Source organism: Erinaceus europaeus, chromosome 2 (genome assembly GCF_950295315.1).
Source record: "Erinaceus europaeus chromosome 2, mEriEur2.1, whole genome shotgun sequence".
NCBI classification, from domain to species: Eukaryota; Metazoa; Chordata; class Mammalia; order Eulipotyphla; family Erinaceidae; genus Erinaceus; species Erinaceus europaeus.
In genome coordinates, this window is record NC_080163.1 from 198,493,676 (window position 1) to 198,514,769 (window position 21,094).

The following is a 21,094-nucleotide window of genomic DNA, read 5'->3' on the forward strand; positions in this document are numbered from 1 at the left end:
TAGCCACAAACTACGCAGTTGGGAGGTGTCTGTTCTCAACTGGAAGCCTCTGGGGTCCAATGCACACCGGATTCTGAAGACTTAGTACAAAAAGGAGAATATCTAACTTCAATGACTGAGCTCCTTTCAACAGATATCCATGATGAAAATATGCCTCTTCCCCCACGGTCAATGCATCATAGTACTGTGATTTAAAACCCTAATGTGTATCAACACAATGTGTGTAGCTTGGATCTAAAAGTATGGTGTGGGGGACTTAACCTGGGACCTTGGAGCTTTAGGCATAATTTTAGTACGTATCACTGCTCACATGTTTTCTTTTCTTCTTTTTAATATTCTCTTAGAGGGAAAATAAGCTTGTTTTACAATGTACTATTACTCAAAATTTTTCTTGTTGAATGTTAAAGATAATTTGGTGACACTGAAAATTAAAAAGAAATTTTATCATTAACTTCTGCAGAATCTAAAAATAAAGGCAAAGAGCCATTCTACTTTTGTAGACCTATTGTTAGCATAGAAGTGGGTCATTCTGTACACAGCTCCCTAGATGTACTTAAAGAAAAAAGAAAATAAATAAATTGGTATAGAAATGTACTTTTTATTTATTTTTACAAGACTGTACTCATTTCCTTAAAAGTCAGAACAGCTAGTAAAACAGTTGACAAGAAAAGCAATTGAATCCTGAATTAATTCCATCTGCACTGACAGTGTAAGTCCATGAAAAAACTATCAAGTTGACGCAAACCAGAAGCCCTCAGAGCAGTGAATGTCTTGCAGCATTACAGACCACACAAGGAAATGGTGATGGCCAGTCTTGGGGGGGGGGGAGGCATGCCCTCTACCCCCGGGGAAAAACCAATGTAATTATTAAGTAAGTGTTACTAACAGGAATCTACTGTACACACCTGATAAGATAAGAAGGAAAAGTTACAGGTCTCTGAACGAGGCACATCAAAAATGCCTCAAATCCTAGATATTTAGATCAAACAGCTGTTCTCGTAGCTATTGTCGTGCTTGGGCATCTAACAACCAACCCCCTTGCTGAAAAGTCAAGATGACTGAGTTCTGCTCTCTGCTTTACAGAGCATGAGTATTCTATTCGATCTGACTGCCTACTGGCCTAGCTCTGTGTAGTTACAACATCATTTTTTCAATTATTGGAGCCTATCGTCTTCATAGGGCGAGTCATCTTCCAAAATTTGGTTTCTATTTTTGATCATTTATTCTTCCACAAAAACTGTTGGAACAAACTTGTCCAGTTCTGCTAAAATCCTGCTAGGATCTTAATTGGAATCCCAGGCACCCTCCCAGGTGTCATTCTAGTCACATCTAACATTGATTTATTCCTAGTTTCATATATTTGCCATTCCCAATAGAGCAGGTAATTTTAAAAAATATGCAGCATCTATCTGTTGCTGGTATATAAGAAAACAGTAAGGCTGGGAGTCGGGTGGTAGCACAGCAGGTTAAGCACAGGTGGTGCAAAACACCAAGAACCGGCATAAAGATCCCAGTTTGAGCCCCCGTTTCACAGGCGGTGAAGCAAGTCTGCAGGTGTCCCCCTCTCTCCATTTCTCTCTGTCCTATCCAACAATGACATCAATAAAACAACAAGGGCAACAAAAGGGAATCAATTAATAAATAAATATAAAAAAGAATACAGGAAGGCTTTCATAAAAATGCTTTATAGCATTTTACATTAAAAAAAACCCCAGAAAACAGTGGTCCGGAGACGGTACAGTGAACTCTAGCATGAGGTCCTGAGATCAATCCCTGGCATTGCAGATGCCGGAGTGACACTCTGGTTCTCCTTCTTTCTCATTAATAAAGAAATCCTTAAAAGAACAGGAAAGTAGAGGAAAATATCTGGTAATACCAAGTGTAAAAAGATGAGATCGTAATTATTAGTGAAAGTATAAACTGATGACCTGCTTTGAAAGACTGACATTTTCCAGTAAGTTTAAAGATGCAAGTTAAACTATGACACAACCACACTCCTACATCTGTTTAACCAAAAAATCTCTTGTATATGTGTACAAACAGGTATTTACACAGTTTCTGAATACTATCTGAAGTCATCTGCTACCACAGCAGCAAAGTAATAATAATAATAATACCTGAAAATAACCTACACCCACAATCAAAAGAATGGGTAAATTAACTTTGGTTTGGTATTAACTTTGTAGTGAAATGCTACAGAAGAGTAGAAATGAAGTGGCTGACCCAGAGGTACACGTGTGAATTGGGAGTTTTGAATGAGTGCTCCAGACTTAGTCAATCACCAGGCCTGGCAACAAGAAAACAGGAATGCCATTACCCCAACTTACGAGAGTATACGTGGGCCAGGAAGTGCCAGCAGTCCTGTGAATCCTGGAGGAAGGAGTGGGGAATCTGTACACAGTGAGTGGGCGCATGAATAATGGATGTGATTAAATCTGAGTCCTGCTAAGAGCTTGTGCTAGAGTGCTATCAGTGAGAGAAATGGATAGAGTAGAGAAATAGAAGACGAAAATCATCTGCTGTGGGGTGGAAGGACTCGAAGATGAGGGAGGAAGAGATGGCGTCAGAATCCCAATGGGGTCATCAGAACATGGAGAATGAGAGAAGCACACGTGGCAAATCCAAGTCCCTTGAGGTTTAAATCCTGGAGGGAGGAGTGTGACAGGGGCCTAGTGCCCTATAATGGAACAAGATGGTGGTTTGCTGGAGGGTGGGGATGGATGTGGAACTTTATCCTCTGTAACAACAATCCTGTAAACCAACGCTTCCTTAATGAATTGGTGCTGAAGTTGACAGAAGAAAAAGAAAAAGCAAGAGATTGGAAGAATCCTTAGAAATGGAGCAAGTCTCTAGCAAAATAAAACAAAGCTGTGAAGATGTTTCAAATCACTTCTTATGAGCATTCAACTCTCACAAATTCAGCTGTATGTCCTGGGGGAGGAGGAAGTTGAGAACTACTGTAAGCAAGTACCCTACCCCCCACCCCATTTTGTCCAAGAGCTGCTAGAATACAGTGAAATCTCAGTTGCTAAAATGGGTTCAGAAAACAGTGGTTTAAAGAAAACATCAATCCATTCTCTGAACTCCCCAAAGCCATTCGTGGACATTCTCTACTAGTACCTGTGACGGACCCTGAGAGTAAAATCTTTAGAAGCAATTACCCTCCAAATAGAGAGGCAGAAAAGGCAGACAGTTGGTGGTAGGTAAAGGAAACTGGAAGACTTTGAAAGCAACATTGGGATCTCATGAAGACCCCTTCACATATATTTATATCCCAGTGTTATCAAAGCAACCTTTTAAAGAATAAAAGAATAAAATGAAGAATAAAATCAGTGGTGTATTGCACCAAAGTAAAAAAACTCTAGGGAGTCAGGCGGTAGCGCAGGTAGTGCAAAGCGCAAGGACCAGCGTAAGGATCCCGGTTTGAGCTCCCGGCTCCCCACCTGTAGGGGGGTCGCTTCACAAGTGGTGATAACCGCCCAACTCCTGACTATGAAGTTTCTATGCTTTTGCATACTATTTTACACAAGCGGTAATAACTTTTATGCCTAAGTGAATAAAATGGATCATTCTCACAGATCCTATTAACGTTGCTATTGTTTGTCTTCATCCTCTCCTGTACAATAGCTGCTAAAGGAAAATAGGAAAATCCCTGTATCTTTTTTGACATCATAAATAAATGATGAAAATCTATGGTAAAACTACCCAAAGTCTATTAAAAATTAAAAGCCTCCCAAAGCTTTTTATTTTTGCCCTGAGCAAAGGATTGGAAAGGTTACAGTCAGATGCTTGGCACAAAGGATTACCATGAGGATGATGGACACATGGGTTTCCATTAGGATCAAATACTTCAATGGAGGCGTCACCATTTACATTTCAAGGGGTGACAAATCAACAGATTCTTGGGACAGCAGTGATGAAGACAGTGAGGACATATACTTCCGGCTTAATGAGCCCTTCTTGTGGGCAAATTTAAGAATGGATATACAGAAAGCTGACTCTGTGCCTTGAAGCAGAAGGTAAATCTCCCTGTTCAATATGTCAAAACAGAAAACACAGGTTTAGAACAAGTCACTGCCCTTTAACAGGAGCCTGGTTTAAAGAAAATGGTTAATTGGAAGGGACTTCAGAGGCCTGTCATCTCTTTCTTACTCATCCTCTGCAGTCTGTGTGCAGCATCGCCCTGGTCTTTCGTGAACTGTCATTCCTTTGTGCCTGTGACACTGAGCCTTCTAAGTTCTTCAGAAATGAGAGACAACTGACCGACTTAGCGGTCAGGTTTATGGTCTCACAGGTGAACAAGCCGCTGCTGTTCCCTGACAAGGATATAACATGGGGGTCATCAAAACCTGCTTCAGGACAAACTGGCCACACCCCACGTTGGGTGGAAAACAATGGTTAGGGGGTGGCAAGCAGTGAAAGTTTGGATGGAACAAAAAGCTCAAGGTGTTTGTTTATTTAAGGAATCCTAAATGTTAATTCTGCTCAGTGTTTATTAACCAGCCACTACTTAACCACGTGATTTGGAGTTGGGCGCTTGATGGTAAGCAGATAGGAACTCCTTCCTTTCTTGGGTGAATGAAAGGGGAAGTTGAGAGGATTCTCAGGGTCAGTGATTGGATGAGTACACTGTACTGTGCCACTCACAAGGCAGGAAGGCACAGAGGGGTAAAAATGGCTGAGGCTTTACAAGAATGAAAAAAGAAGGAAAGGGCTAGTAGAAAGAAAAGAGGAGTCAGCTTTCCACACTGGATTTGAATTGTGTGTGATATCCAAGTGGAAAGACTAGGCTATTCTATATCTTAGAAATGAGAGAGGGAGAAGGAGAGGGAGAGGGAGAGGGAGAGAGGGGGAGAGGGGGAGAGGGAGAGAGGGAGGGAGGGAGGGAGGGAGAGAGAGACAGAGAGAGAGAGAGAGAGATATATATGGAGAAAGATGGTAGAATGTGTGCTGAGCTTCCGAGCGGGTTTTGCCACAGTCAGCTAGCATGCAGGTAGTGGGCTACATCTCTGGGCTCCTGCCAGCACGCTGGGAAAGCACCTTAAGGAAGGGAACTAGATTAAGAGGGAATAGAATGAGGATCAGAATACAGCCCCAGGGAGACTTTAAAGTGAGATGCAGAATGTTTGAGAAATCCACATCCACTGAACACTACCTCTGATTTGCTTCCTAACCTCTGAAATTTCAAGGGCAGTACCATACACTTACCTATTTTTCAAAGCTGACAAGCACGTACAAAGAAAAACTCAATCTCTCAATAATTACACTTGATTACATTTAGTAGTGTACTTCATGATACAGTCTATTTAAATTCTCATTGGTACTCTACACATTAAAACAAACACAGTATGGCAACATACTATTAAAACAAACACAGTATGACAACATACAATAAAATAGGTAGGATGTGTCTTTATGTATGTGAGTGAGTGGTGTTTTTGTTAAAGTTATGGAGTTTTTTTGTATCTTGTGACCAAAAGCAAGAAAAAGAAGGTGGAAAAGGAGACACTTTTTTTTTTTTTTTTGGGTGGGGGTAGACAGCATCATGGTTATGCAAAAAGACTCTCATACTTGAGGCCCCAAAGTCCCAGGTTCAGTCCCTTGCACCACCATAAACCAGAGCCGAGCAGTGCTTTGGTAAAAAAGAAAAAAGGAAGAAAAAAAAAAAGATACTTTCCTAGATGTTACAAACCCTCCTAAGTTGGCTATCTGGGTAGTCACTCAAACATCTGAGTAGAGAAAGGTAAAGGGCCCTAAACTTGAGAAACTCAGCCCACAGCAGGTAACAAATTGCCACAGCGGGCCAAATATGATTCTGTAAATAGAGTTCAGTGAAAAAACAGTCACAATCACTTGTGTACCTATTATCTATGGCTGCCTGTGTGCTAAAATGGTGGTGCAGTGGTTGAACCAGGGACCTTACAACCTCAGGCATGGGAGCCTTTCCTGTGTAACCATGACCCAACTCCCCTACTGTTCTTTATATTTATTTAAGTATAAACTAGCTCTTTATAAAGAAGTTTGCCAATCCTTGACATAGAGCTATTTTAATAAGCCTGTAGACAATATTATTTACTTGGGGAGATAATAATCTCAGAGGGTTGGAGGAAGTTTCAGAAGAAAGGCAAATAAATGGTCACCAGGAATAGGAAAGAGAAGAAAAAAAAGCAGTCTACTCGGCATACATGTTGCTGGGAGTGTGGCTGGTGAAAGGATGTAGGAAAGTACCAATTCACTACATACCTTCTTCCCCTTTCTCCCCTATGAGCCCGTGCAGAGGTGCTCAGGGAGTCAGATCTACAATTTTAATACTATACTCTAAGGAAAACAGAATTAGGCTGGCAAAATAAATTAAGGTTGAGCTCCTTTGTCAGTTAAGCTTGATACAGCTTTCATTTGGAAGGCTGTCATTTACTTAAAAGTAAAAACTTAATATTCTTATGTTTGTGAATGCATTAAAATTTCTGAAAGGAGAACAGAGTCTTCTTTCCTTTACATGATATCCTCACGGATGTGATTTTATGAACAAGAGATCAAAAAGTGAAGTTAGTAAGCTCTACACAAAATCAGGGCTGTATTTGAGTATACTAACTTCTTAATTTTAAGGACATGACAACCTTCCAAATGAAAGCTGTATCAAGCTTAAACTACTGACAAGAGAGCTTAACCTTAACTAACTTACTCACTCGTCATCTGCCAGAAGGAAAAAAAGTTGAGCAGTTCAAATGAAGAAAGAAGTTGTTCAAGCAAGGGAATGGTGTGGTCCAAGTGGCTGACAAAGTCTAACTCTCATGAGAGGGAGAGTGGAGTAAGACATGAGAGGAGTCCAGAAGCTGGATACCAGGTGGTCTCAAAGATTTCAAAGACACTGCTTAAAGACAGGAGCAGAATAAAGGAGAGAGATAGAATGCGATTCAGGAGAGACTGAGTAGTGATTACAAAGAGGCAGAGGATGATGGAGTTTGTAGCTTGGGAGACTGAATGGAGCTGGTGAGGGAGTTAGGGAGCACATGATGCAGAGGAAGAAGACACCTGGGAGGGGGAAGGAAGGAAGACAAGTAGTTCACATTATTTCTTGGACTAGAGATGAGATATTTAGGTAGACAGGTAGGAGAAGCCTTGGAAGAATCAAGTACATGTCTTTTGTTGATAACTATACACACAGTACTGAACCTTTACCTTACAGACAGGAGACTTGGAAATGGCCGGGGTTGAAATCAAAGGGTGGATGAAGTTTCTTCAGGGAGTGGGTGTATAAGTGAAAAGAATACCAAAGAGGAAATCTCCTTAGTAGTATGTAGAGATACAAGAACAGCCAGGACAGGAATAGAAAAAGAAGATGTGAAGTTTAGTGCTTAGTTTCAAGAAAACAAAGAACAGTTTTTCACAGTAAAGAGCCAAGCTGTTGAGAAACTTACAATCTCCTGGTGATAAAGAAAAAGATAACTCACTGTGAGATAATATCACTGTGAGATAAAGCATCTCAACTTTTATCCGCAGAGTCAAGAACCATGATCTATTTATTAGTGGTGGTGGGGGGGCAGGTGCTCTGAGGAGAGAAAGTACTTTGTATAGTGCCTGACTTATAGGAAGTAATGAAATGTTGGCTGCTATCATGAAAACCTTCTTTTAGTAGGAAACAGCAAATCACTATAAACTACTGGTGATGAAGCCAAAAGGCCAAATATCAACAAAGATACATGATCATACTTTCAGGGGAAACTAATGCACATTTGGAACCACTGCGCAGGGTTAAAATATCAGATAAAAAAATGGGAATTAAAATACAGCATTACAAAACAATGAGGTCTTCAGTTTCAGAAGCAGGGGACAACTATGATAAGAACACAATTTTCTAGCATTGTCCTAGAAAACAGGAGACTTGAGCAGCAAATCAAGTGGCAGTCAGGATGGTTCACTATGAAATCTAGATTTTACTCCAATATTTAAGTCCCTCTGCTTTAACTGCAAAGTGGAAATAAGGCTTCTGAGATGTCTTAAAACTCAGGGATATTTTGGCTAACCGGCAGGTAGTCGAGAATACATACTACTTGCATTCGCTGGTATTTTACAAAGTTAGTAATTTGTTAGTAATACTTGTGGGAAATCGACAGAACTAAAAACAGTACAAAACAAGACAAGCCTTGGGTCATAAAACACTCTTGTGATAGCCATCTTAAATCAGTCTAAGAAAACCGAGAACTGTTCTACAGTGAAAAGTCAAGGTTTTGTAATTACTCCTGAACCTTATTGCCCTGAGATAAGGACCCAAGTCAATACCTGGAGAAAAATAAAAACTATCAGATATATTAAAGCAACTAAAATAAGTGACAGAGATTATCCTTTGACTGTAAGTGACTACTAGATCTGCCTGTCTTAGGTGTTTACAGGAAGGACCTAAAATACTGTCTTAAAGATGTAAGTTAATCAGGAGACTTAAAAGAGGAATTGTCCAAATCTATGTTTACAGAATAAAGGAAACACGATTGCTATCACCATTACATAGAAGACAATGTTCACCTCGACAGGATTTGTTCGAGATCTGCCAACAGCTGAACTAGTTTGGACACAACTATCTTGTCTGTAGGGCCTCTCACACGATTGCTATCACCATTACATAGAAGACAATGTTCACCTCGACAGGATTTGTTCGAGATCTGCCAACAGCTGAACTAGTTTGGACACAACTATCTTGTCTGTAGGGCCTCTCTATACATAACAGATCTCCCCCTCCTTCTCCCTTGGTGCTGCCAAGCTCGTATAGCCAGGAAGTGGGATTTACCATTTTAGCAGTCCATCCCCTTAACTACTTGGCCAATTTACAATTTCACTGGTATGCTCTAAGGAAAATGTAGTTTGCAGAATCACCTCCAATGGACACAACAAAACAAAAATCCCAATGCCAAATATAAATGATTCTGGCTACCCAATTAGAGTACATGATCCTATTTCTAGAGAGAGTTTAACAACCTACACAGAAAATATTAATAAAGTCAAGTATTCTGTGGCATCTAGTTCTTAGATGAGGCTATTTAAACAGCTTGACTCCACCAGTGCATTCACACACAAAGTTAGAGGGAAATTAGATGACTTTGGCTGACAAAATTAAACAGCTCCCTGTTCTCCTGTAACAACAAGAATCCATAAACTACAGGGAACAAAAGGCTACAGAAAGCATAAAATCCAGTCAAGGGGCATTTAGTACACAACCTTAGTTATTTTATATCTGAGAGAGGTGCCAGAATTCTTGATGGACAAATGAGTGAATGCTATTACACATGACCTCTAGCCAAGTACAAAATATTCGGCATTCCTTACATAAAGGGGTCTCTTTTTTTTGGAGGTGGGCAGCTGCTGGTGCACCTATTACAGTATGTAAGGATCCAGGTTCAAGACCCTTGTTCCCACCTGCAGAGGGAAAGCTTCACAACTGGTGAAGCAGGGCTGCCAGTGTCTCTCTCTTATCTCTTCCTCCCCTCTCAATTTCTCTCTGACTCTATCCAATAATAAATAAGGGAGTCGGGTGGTAGCGCAGCAGGTTAAGCACAGCACAAAGATCTCATGTAGAGTCCTCCGGCTCCCCACCTGCAGAGGAGTCGCTTCACAGGTGGTGAAGCTGGTCTGCAGATGTCTTTCTTTCCCTGTCTTCCCTTCCTCTCTCCATTTCTCTGTCCTATCTAACAACAACATCAATGACAACTACAACAACAATGCAAAACAAGGGCAACAAAAGAGAAAATAAATAAATATAAACAATGAACAAAGTATGTAAAAATAAATAAATTAAAAGATTAAGAAAAAAAGGGTTTTGGTTCCGATCTGAATTCTGGGAGAGATTTAAAAAAAAAACAAACAAGAATAAGGTAGCCACTCCCAAAGCCTTTGTCTTCACTTGCTTTCAATACCTTATGGAATAAAACAGAAAAAAATAAATGGACTACTGATGAAATTTTACTCTGCTTTGATGCTAGGAGCAAAAAAATATCGAACACATACACATACACCAACTTGAGAATGGAGCTACTGAACCGAGATTTCCCTGGAGTTTGTGGGAAGCCATGAGTAACGGCATTCCTCTCAAACTTTATATATATAAATGCCCCTCTCCAGCTAACAGAGCCAAGACTCCGAATTATGGAACCATGGGGGGAAAAAACCAGCAGATCAGCCGTAAGACCTTCGTGCATCTCCAAAATAAAATAAAATAAATAAATAAATAAATAAATAAATAAATAAATAAAAGTTGCTACCTAGAGCCTTTGCTGGAACTCCAGGCTTCAAACACTTCAAAAGGAAAGGACAAGGACAAGGACAAGACAGACAGGATTCCGAGCTTTGTCAGAGGGTCAAAGGCGGAGGAGCAAACGCAGACCTTTGGCCTTCACCCCCCCTCTTGCAGGCTGGGTGTGTCTGGGTGGCTGCAGGGGGCTGTCCGCCCGGCCCGCCCGTGGGCAGGTGCCTCAGTTTCCCAGGATGTTAACGTCCCTCCTATGACTGCCCCTGGGGGGGGGGGCGGATGGAGGGGCCACCTTCCCCAAGGGAGCACACCCCCGTCCCCATCAGGGCCTCCGATTCTCCGGGGCGCCCAGCCCGCAAAGCCGGGAGGGTGTTGGGGGCGGTCCTCCTCCACGCTCTCGGGGACCAGACGTCCGGGTCCCTCGCCCGGGATGGAGATGGGGGAGGCCGGCGGGCTTACCCTCCGCCGCCGCCCGCCCGCTGCAGCCGCCCCGCTTCCTTGCGGAGCAGCCCGAAGCACTGCGTCCAGCAGCAGTTCCCCATCGCATGCCGCCCGGGCGCCGCCGCCCTCCTCCTCCAGCTCGAGCCCCGCAGCCGGGCCCGGCAGCCGCATCCGCGCCGCGCGAGCCGAGGGCGGCGTCGGGGACCCGAGATCGGCCAGCCGAAGCGCGGCGGCGAGCGGAGCCGGGGCCGCTGGGACTGGCGGAGGGCGGGGAGCCGGGACGCGGAACAAAGACAGGGACTACTACTGCGGCGGCCGATGGGCTACCGCCGCCCCCAAGAAGACAAGAGGAGCGCCGGGCGGTGGGTTTCAGACGCCGTCGCCATCCGCATGACCAGCCGCTAGACCAGACCGAGAGTGACCGCCTCCAGCCGCCGGGCCCCGATCGCGTCCTGGCCCCGCCCACCAGCGCGCTGCCCGCCCCCATAGCCCCGGGTTCTGATTGGTGTGTTCTTTCGGAAGCCCGGCGACGAGTGTTGACGTACTTCCGCCAGTCGCCGTCTTCTGCGCCTGGAAGGTGGTTTATGGGTGTGGAGGTTTGTTGCACCTTGACCTGACTGTCTAAATGATGTTCTGGCGGCTTCTGGAGACTGGTTCCCGGCATCAACTGCTCAGTCTCAGCCATCAAATTCTGCAGCCTTGAGAGGCTCATAACTGTACTCGCTCGGAAGAAACGGATTGCCGGAGGCACCGTCCTCCAGCGCTTCTTTGAAGTGTGGCTGTAGGGACATATGGAGTGTGACTTAGTAAATGCCTAGGCCGGGGAATGGAAGTGGGGGTAATGCTCTCATTTCCTAACTTGCCACGCTTGTCAGCTCTTACTCTATGCCACCACCCAGCAGACATAGTCATATATAGAAAAGGCTTAATTAACTTTTTTTTATATTTATTTTATTTATTATTTATTCCCTTTTGTTGTCCTTGTTGTTCTATTGTTGTAGTTATTATTGTTGTTGTCGTTGTTGAATAGGACAGAGAGAAATGGAGAGAGGAGGGGAAGACAGAGAGGAGGAGAGAAAGACACCTGCAGACCTGCTTCACCACCTGTGAAGCGACTCCCCTGCAGGTGGGGAGCCGGGGTTCGAACCGGGATCCTTATGCCGGTCCTTGTGCTTTGCGCCACCTGCGCTTAACCCGCTGCGCTACAGCCCGCCTCCCAGGCTTAATTAACTTAAAAAAAATTTTAGTAACAAATACAGAGGGAAAGACATCAGAGCACTGTTCAGCTCTGGTTTATGATGGTACTGGCGACTGAACCTTGTGAACTCAGGGTCTCGGGATGAAAGTCTTTTTGCATAAGCATTATACTATCTCCCCAACCCGAAAAGGGTTACTTCTTAAAAGAAGATCGTTCTGGAACAAGTGGTAGCAAGGACTGAACGCAGGAGCTCTGGCTCTTCCCCTGGGCCATCTCCCAGACCTCAGAAGATTGTTATTTTATGTCAAAATATCCTTTGAACGAATTTCTTTTGTTTCCTAAAATCTAGACTGCTCTGAGTTTCCATCGCAGCACTGCTTTCTCACCCTATTTGGGTTTTAGTTGTGTTTAATGTTAGTGGAAATGTTTGAGGTTAGTAGAAACACTGAATGACTTCCTCGATAAACTTTTTGATTACTTTTTTCTTGCCCGAGTATGCTGAGGATTGAATCTGAGACCTTTGGTGTCTTGGTCTTGAGAGTATTTTTGTGTCATCATCATGCTGTCTCTTCAGCTTCTGAATATACAAATACTTTAACTCCCTTTCAGCATCTGAAATCAAGCAGAGATGTACTGGACATAATTCTTAAAGCTAAATAAAATGGTCAAAAACAAACAAAAAGCAAAATGGAAGCCTGCCCTATGCAAAACTCTGTACTCAGCAAGAAAAAAAGAATACAGAATGACACATCGTAAATGGATCTACAGGACATTATGCCCAGTCAAAAGGTGATCCTTTCCAGAAATGCCCACATAGAAATTCCACTTATATAACATTCTAGAAATGAGGAAATCATAGGATTTGAGAACAGTTTAAGGGACTGCTTGGTGACCCTTGGGTGGTGGGCCAGAGATTCTTGAAAAACCTGTTTTTTAAATTATTTGCTTTAGTGAGAGAGATATGCAGAGATAAAGGGATACCAGGGCACTGCTTTATTCTGGTTTATGCTGTGGTTGGGAATTGAACCTTGGGCTTCAGAGCCTCAGGCATGAAAGTCTTTTTGCAGAACCACTATGCTATTTCCCCAGCCTTCCTCCTCCCCCACTTTTTTCTTTTATTTGATAGGACAGAGAAATTTGAGAAGCAAGGCGGGAGGTAGAAAAAGACACCCACAGCACTGTTTCACCCCCTGTGAAGCTTCCCTTACAGGTGGGGACCAGGGGCTGGAACCCTGGTTCTTGTGCAGGGTAATGTGTGCAGCTGCCTGCCCCTCCTTTTTTACAACCTTATGTGGCACCACAGTTGTCTAGATAAAAAAGTTTAGTTAAATGCCACTACTGTACAGACTTGATGGATACTTCTTCCTTTTAGATATTTTTATGAATTTTTTATAATAAAAATATTTTTTCATTACGTAATTTTATTTTATTTTATTTATTTGTTGGATAGAGACAGCCAGAAATCAAGAAGGGCAGGGGACATAGAGAGGGAGAGAGACAGGCACCTGCAGCACTGCTTCACCACTTGTGAAGCTTTCCGGGTCCTTGTGCATTGTAACGTGCACTTAATCAGGTGTGCCACCACCAGGCCCCAACATTTTTATGAATCTTTATTACAAGGAAATCTGGTCTAATTTAAGGATATGAGTGGTCCAGGTGTCAGGGAGGTGACTCAGCAGCAGAGCAAGTGACTCAAATACTTGAGTCCCTAAGTTGATTCTTGGTCCTGCATATCATCAGGGAAGTCAGTAAACATAAATGATAAACTAGAGCTGTGTTCTAGTCTCTTTTAATCATAAAAATAAATAAAATTATATGAATGATCCATGACTATGGATGATAATTATGCAATCAGGAGAAACACGTCTAGCAGCAGAGAAATTTAGTTGATAGCTAGTTTAATTAAATTTGATGACGAAAGGACTGAAGACTTAAATGTGGGCAAATTATAATAAACTGAGGAGAGCTATTTTAATATTTCTGTAAATGTAGTAGTCATTAAGAGGTTATGGGAATGTAGCATCATTTACCATCATGCAATTTTCCCATCAAATTTGGCATCAAGAATCCCTTCATTGTAGCGTAGCTTAAAAATGTTTTTTTTTAATCGTCCAGGAGGTGGCGCAGTGGGTGAAGCATTAGACTCTCAAGCATGAGGTTTTTCTTTTATTTGATAGGACAGAAAAATTTGAGAAGCAAGGGCGAGGTAGAAAGAGAGACACCCACAGCACTGTTTCACGTCTGGCAGCACATGTACCAGAGTGATGTCTAGCTCTTTCTTCTCCTCCAATCTCTCTAATAAATAAATGAATAAATCTTTTAAAAAAGATTTTTAACATTCAGCTAAGTGATTGTATACTGTTAAATAAACATTTTAGCAAGAAGAAACTCTATAACAGGCCAGGATATTTGTGAGACAGGTAAACTTCAGTTTTTTAAAAAAGTATTTATTTATTCCCTTTTGTTGCCCTTGTATTATTGTTGTAATTTTTATTGATGTCGTTGTTGGATAGGATAGAGAGAAATGGGGAGAGGAGGGGGAGACAGAGAGAGGGAGAGAAAGATAGACACCTGCTTCACCGCCTGTGAAGCTACTCCCCAGCAGGTGGGGAGCAGGGACTCAAACCGGGATCCTTATGCCAGTTCTTGCGCTTTATGCCACAGTGCGCTTAACCCTCTGCGCGACCGCCCGACTCCCTGTAAACTTCATTTTCTGGAAGAGAAAGGGGACTTCTGGAGGCAATACATGATCTGCTCAAAGCCATTCATCCAATTAAAGATACAAGGTGAAGAAAGCCCACCACTGACATTGAGACTTGTGTTCTTGCCACATTGAAGGTTAGACCTGGGTATGAATTCAGTAATGGCAATAGTCAAGTGTATTCTAATGTGGTTTAGTTTATTACAGATAGTGGGTCCATTTCTTTGGCAATTGACCAGGCAGAATATTCAGATCAGTGGGAAGAGATACGTAGACTATCTACAGTGGATACTTAATGTCACCTTGCTTCAAAGACCCCATCTTCCCATGTCTTCAGAAGCATGGTCTTCTTCCTCTGGCTTTCAAAGCTGCTTTCACTCTAGAATTCTCTTTTGAAGTCCAAGGGAGAGTTGTTTCTCAAAGATGTTGTCAAGTCAGTCTATATCTCTACTTGACTTCTGGGTTATGTGGTTCCAAATTTGAATCTTCTTTTTCTCACTATTGGGTGTTAATCACATTGTGCTGTTTTGACATCATTTACTACTGTCTTGTTCTGGGGGCTAAGGGATCCCTGCAAGGAGAAGCCTGTGCTTGCCATTACTACACAGGTACCAACAGGGACAGGAATTCACCCTTTCAGTGTATTGGCATATAATTTACATTTTCAAAATTAACATATGTTGTATCCAAGGCATGACCACTAATAACATTACCTTATGGGTTTGACATCCGGTTAAATGAGGCATTTAAGTGAATGTTTAGTGTGAAGTAATTATAACAATTCCTACCATGTATATACTCTATACTACTGTAATACCAAAAATAGTAAATGTTAGTTATTATTATGATAAACTGAGGAAGATTTTTTTTTATCAACAGCTGTTTCTTCCTTTTCTAATTATATGCTGAGCATCCTAGAGAAGAAATGCTAGCCCTCTAAGAATTCTACCTTCTAGATATCACTCAAGCATACCCCACACTACTATTTGAAGGCTCTAGGAAAGTATGGCCTAATGGAGGAAGGAGTTTTCCAAAACACTGTGCTTGTCTGTCCCATGATCTGCCTCTTTCCAGGATGAATGAAAATGAAAATATTCCCTGGCTTAAGGTAAGACCTCATGCCATCCCCCCGCCTCCAACCAGGAGTGTTTTGTCCTAGGAGCCCAAATAGAATGATCTTGTCATAACACAAAGATTCAGTATCATTATGGCTCCTTAAGTCTTAACTATTGAATCTTAAATAATATAATGTAAAAGACCTGGCTTAACTTCACCCAGTATTGTTTAGTTTTTGGTTTTTTTTTTTTTGCACACAATTACTTCCTGTAAGAAATTGCTGGTACACTGAACGTTAGCTCCTTAGCTCTCAAAATGGTTTGAACAAGAACACATCTCCATAAGAATCAGTTAACACTTTGCAGACACTTCACATCTAAACTATTTTTTTGTTTGTTTGTTTCCAGGGTTATCCCTGGGGCTTGGTGCTGACTATGAATCCACTGCTCCTGGTGGCCATTTTTTCCATTTTATTGGACAAGACAGAAATTGAGAGAAGAGAGGGAGATAGAGAGGGAGAGAGAAAGATAGATACCTGTAAACCTGCTTCATCACTTGTGAAGAGGACCCGTTTTAAGTAGGGAGCTGGGGGCTTGAACCTGGATCCTTGCATGGGTCCTTGCACATAGTACTAACAACTTTATACTGGAAAGAGAAAAAAGGATATATATAGTAAAAGTTCAACTTTACTTAAAATGCAGCTGACGATTGCATTATGGTATAGAGTGGTTTATCTTACTAACAACCACTGTTTTCAAGTGCCTTTGTTTCTGCCTTGAGCTTTTACTTTACATTAGCATAGCTAAATGGGGCCATGTTGCTGACATGCCACCCCCACCAACAAAGACATACAAAAATTGGTCTAAAAATAAAAGAAGAAGTTAAAGGGAAAACTGATGTGCTGATATGCTGGACTTCATTAGTTGGAGAGCCTCACTGTCCACAGTGTATATGTCCTTCGTTGTTCACCTAACATATCTATTTCACAGATGGAAGAATCAGTAAGAGCAGCTCTGAGTGTGATTCAGATGCAGTGCTTCCACTCAGTAGAGTTTGTTTCAGCACTTTCTTGCCTGGTCAGAAACTGAACAGAGCAATTGTAAAGTAGGTAAACTGAGAGGTTAATGCCAGAAGAAACCCTGCAGTCTAACAGATGTAGTTATAGCAGGGAACTCCCATTACCCCTGACACTGAGGAAAAGTATGTCGGCCTCAGACAAGTGGTCAGTTAATCCAAAAATATATATATGGTTTTGTTTGAAAAGTCCTAATAGATGAGGGCAGATTGATGAAGGCCAACTGTATTTCCCTAAATCCAAATTTAACAATGCCCTAAATAACTTCTGGAGAGCCCCCCACCCCCCTCACCTCCACAGTAGGAAATGGAAGGCCTGCTGGGATCTGTAGTTTCCTGATTGATATTCGTGGGCACTCAACACTAGCCACCTAACCTCATTGTTATAGGTGCTGTGTACTAACAGTCACAGCAAACAGAGACGAATTTAGATATTTAAAGAAAGGCCCTGTAAGGTAGACATTAGAGATGTGGTTGCCATAGCAACATGCTACCTGTCACTCCAACAGAACTTAGATGGAAAATTCGGCAGGTGCACTCGACTCTTGGGGGTAAGAAGCATTCATCACTAGGGCAGGAGTGCTATGGCCACTTAGGTAAACCCTGCCAGGACCTCTTCCTGTTGACCCACTTGACACTATTTGGGGAATCAAACTGTAGAGAAAGGAGAAGATGCTTCTTCCAGCCTTGCAGTATCCTCCAGCAGCCTACATGCACCATCCTGGCATAGCTAACCAAGGAGAAAGACAGTTTACAGAGTTCAAACTTAGCATCAAAAAGCAGATCAGAAAAGGGTGGGAGATTAAAACAAAAAGGGAAGTCTGTTCATATTGCTACGATCTAGGTCCTTTCAAGTTAAGTCTTTGAAATTTACAGTTACCTTAAGAGTTTTAAAGCCCCAAGCCAAGAAATTAACGTAAAAAGTGATTTTGAAGCTGAGATGCCCTTGTGATTTCTTACAAAGAAAAACCAGATTCACTTTGAAGGGGACATACTTTTCATCTCTGTTGTGCCAAATTTGCATCGATAGCCAGTCACACTGAAAATGAGCCTGCAGTCAATTATTTTTTTTTAATTTTAAAGTATTTATATATTTATTTATATTTTTGAGAGAGGTGCAGAGAGAGAAAGACACAGTGAGAAACACCAGAGCACTGTTCAGCTCTGGCTTGTGGTGGTGTGGGGGATTGAACCTGGACTTCAGAGCCTCAGGCATGAGAGTCTCTTTGCATAACCATTATGCTATCTACCCCCACCCCTACAGTCAGTTATTACAAATAAACCACTAGGCTAGTCAGACACAGGAATAGCAAAGAAAAGGAGCCATGCATTTTATAGACTGTGATAAAGCAAGCGGACATTGTAAGCTAAGCACGTTTAAAATAGTTAAACCTCATATGAGAAAACGAACAGAATAGTTAACTTAAGTGGTTAGTAGAAGTAAAAAAAAAAAGACATGAAATGAAACTAGACTTTTAATGTGAAGATTACTGCTTCTAGGGTAGATGCAGGGACATATGAATGATACATGTTAACAAAAAGGAAAAATCACACCAAAATTGAAACTGCATTTTTCTTTTTAAAAATATTTTCATTTATTGTGGGTAAAGACAGAAATTGCAGGCTATGGTAACATCTGGAATACCAGCCTTGGCCTACTGCCTAACACAATTTTAGAACTCACTAACCTAGTCAAAACTGGACAGAACATGCAACCAGTACCACCTCGACATGTTTCACTTTGGATTGTGTCCAGAGATGCCAGGCATAGAATGTCAACCCTTCAGCTCCAGTACTCTTGTGAGACTGTTCCTAGCTCATAGGACTCCTCAATTCCATTTTGGGCAGTGTACTTCCTACCAAAGCCACAGAACCTAGATACAGAACAGGGCCCATGCAAGAGAAAACATGTGCACATGTATCCATAAGTTAGGGGAAAATATACACCTTATGTTAAAGTGCACAATGGTTTGCAGTGACTCAGTAAGTGCAGCAAAGTAGAAAGACCTAAAAAAGACACCATAAAGTACTTAAGCAAATAGTTTCTACTTAGACCTAGATGCCCTCCTCATCCACTTCCTATTTCGCTTCCCTCAATGACTCTGAGGTTAACCCTCTTAGATAAAGTAAGGACTACAAAAGATGGGTAAGGGCAAGAGACCAGCACACTCTAATGATGGCTCTTTTGGACACTACCAAGCCACTCCATCATCCAGGGCCCTGGATCATCAGGGAATTCTGGGATTCCCACATAGACATGATGGGCCTAAACTTCTGACAAATCCCTCTCTCCACTGTCACTGGTCATCTCAATCAGGAATAACATAGTGGGCCCTCTTGTGGGTCTCTACAGGACCTTGCCCTCGATGTGGAACAACAGTGGTAGGGACGGCCCCACTCTCCAAAGGGAGGCTGGATTCAAGGAAAATGGGTCCTGCAGCGAGTGCAGCCTAGAATGTTCCTAGCTGTGACTACAGAGCGCAAGCTCAGACCTACAGACATATTTTTATTTCAGATTCACTTTTCAATAAGATTCAGCTTCTATCTTTCTTTTTAAAAAATATTTATTCCCTTTTGTTGCCCTTGTTGCTTTATTGTTGTAGTTATTATTGCTGTTGTCTTTGTTGGATAGGACAGAGAGAGATGGAGAGAGGAGGGGAAGACAGACAGGGGGAGAGAAAGACACCTGCAGACCTGCTTCACCACCTGTGAAGCGACTCCCCTGCAGGTGGGGAGCTGGGGGCTCGAACCGGGATCCTTACGCTGGTCCTTGCGCTTTGCACCACCTGCGCTTAACCCGCTGCGCTACTGCCCAGCTCCCAGCTTCTATCTTTCTTCTTCTTTTTTCCCAGAACACTGCTCAACTCTGGTTGATTGTAGGGAGTGGGGGATTGAATTTCAGAGTTTCAGGCATGAGAATCTGTTTGCATAACCATTATGCTATCTCCTCTGCCCATGATTCAGCTTCTAATATTGGTTTCTATAAAAAAGAAAAAAAAACTTTTAGTCTGTAAGATCAAATTAGTGGTTACTGTAGGGACTGGGGGATGGGAACAGGCAACTTTGAAAAAGAGGTCAACTACATTCAGAAAAGGGAAAATCAGACCTTCAGTGGAATCCATACTCTTTGTTTCTTCCTATTTCTACTACTATGAGCTGCCTGTCACCTAGTTGTAACAGCTGTGTTAAAGTTCCCGCCCATGGAGTCTAATAGCTCCATCATTTCTAGTACTTACTCCCTATCTTTTTCCTGATTATGATATTATTCCTCTACTTGTTTTCATGTCTGTTAAAAAAACAATTTACACGCAAAGCGCAAGGACCGGCATAAGGATCCCAGTTCCAGCCCCCGGCTCCCCACCTGCAGGGGAGTCACTTCATAGGTGGTGAAGCAGGTCTGCAGGTGTCTATCTTTCTCTCCCCCTCTCTCTCTTCCCCTCCTCTCTCCATTTCTCTCTGTCCTATCCAACAACGACATCAATAACAACAGTAATAACTATAACAATAAAAAACAAAGGCAACAAATAGGAATAAATAAATATAAAAAATAATAATTTGCATTGAATGTAAAACAATAAAAACTGAAATGTAAATTTTGTTTTGTTTGCCTTTTCCCCAGTTACTACATTCTCTTTTCTCAATTAGCATGAAGGTGACTGTTAAGATCCTTCCAGTGGCCGAGTTAAACAGAGCCTACCACTTTTTTTTTCAGTTTTACTTTAACTATAATTAGCTTATCTCTATATCTTCAAGTATTTTTTGATGTTTGAGTTGGAAGGAGAATGGGCAACTTTAAAATATTTTCAGTCATCTTCAGCATCAAATTTGATTAAGGTCTAAAATTCAAGTCCTGTGAAGGTATGAGTCTTGCATCTTTGTTTTCCAGTTTGCCCTGTGTGGCTGTTTTCTTGGAAATATTTGGGTGTGAGTGATATGTTTAAAGAAAGAATTGCCAAAGTGTGTACTTTCTTTTTGAACTTAGAGTTTTATTTTCCTAGTTATTTACTGATCCTTTACATATAACTCTAAATTGAGTAGCTAAACATCTGAAATAGGTAGTCGGGAGGTAGCGCAGTGGGTTAAGTGCAGGTGGTGCAAAGTGCAAGGACTGGCATAAGGATCTCGGTTCAGGATCCCGGTTCAAGCCCCCAGCTCCCCTCCTGCAGGGGAACTGATTCTTCTTCTGCCCGTAGTCAGACCAAGCAACTACTCCCAAATAGGATGTTTTCTGCCCATTTAAGAAAGCCTCATGTATCTTTGAAAATCAGTTCCTTCCAGGCTTTCCATTTATGTTACTTCCTTCCAACCTCAAAGAAAAACATGGTTGGGGGCACACTGGCTAAGCACACACATCACCAAGCTCAAGGATTCCCATTCCCATTCCCTG

The 21,094-nt window shown here is 42.0% G+C and overlaps 2 protein-coding genes across 7 annotated transcripts in view; one reads left to right on the forward strand and one right to left on the reverse strand.

Moving 5' to 3' along the window:
* AP1AR (adaptor related protein complex 1 associated regulatory protein) overlaps window positions 1-11,429 on the reverse strand; it is a 39,237-nt gene extending 27,808 nt beyond the window's left edge. For 3 of the 6 annotated variants that reach the window (XM_007534510.3, XM_060186244.1, XM_007534509.3), the window contains exon 1: window positions 10,697-11,140. In XM_007534510.3, coding sequence (XP_007534572.1) covers window positions 10,697-10,779 — 83 coding nt within the window. In that variant the 5' untranslated portion in view covers window positions 10,780-11,140. Of the gene's footprint in view, window positions 1-4,895; window positions 7,287-10,696 lie in introns of those variants that run through there. The other 3 variants (XR_009548407.1, XR_009548406.1, XM_060186245.1) reach the window with 3 other exon arrangements.
* Window positions 1-21,094, forward strand: part of TIFA (TRAF interacting protein with forkhead associated domain) — a 344,732-nt gene that overhangs the window by 39,592 nt on the left and 284,046 nt on the right. The gene's annotated exons all lie outside the window — the stretch shown is intronic.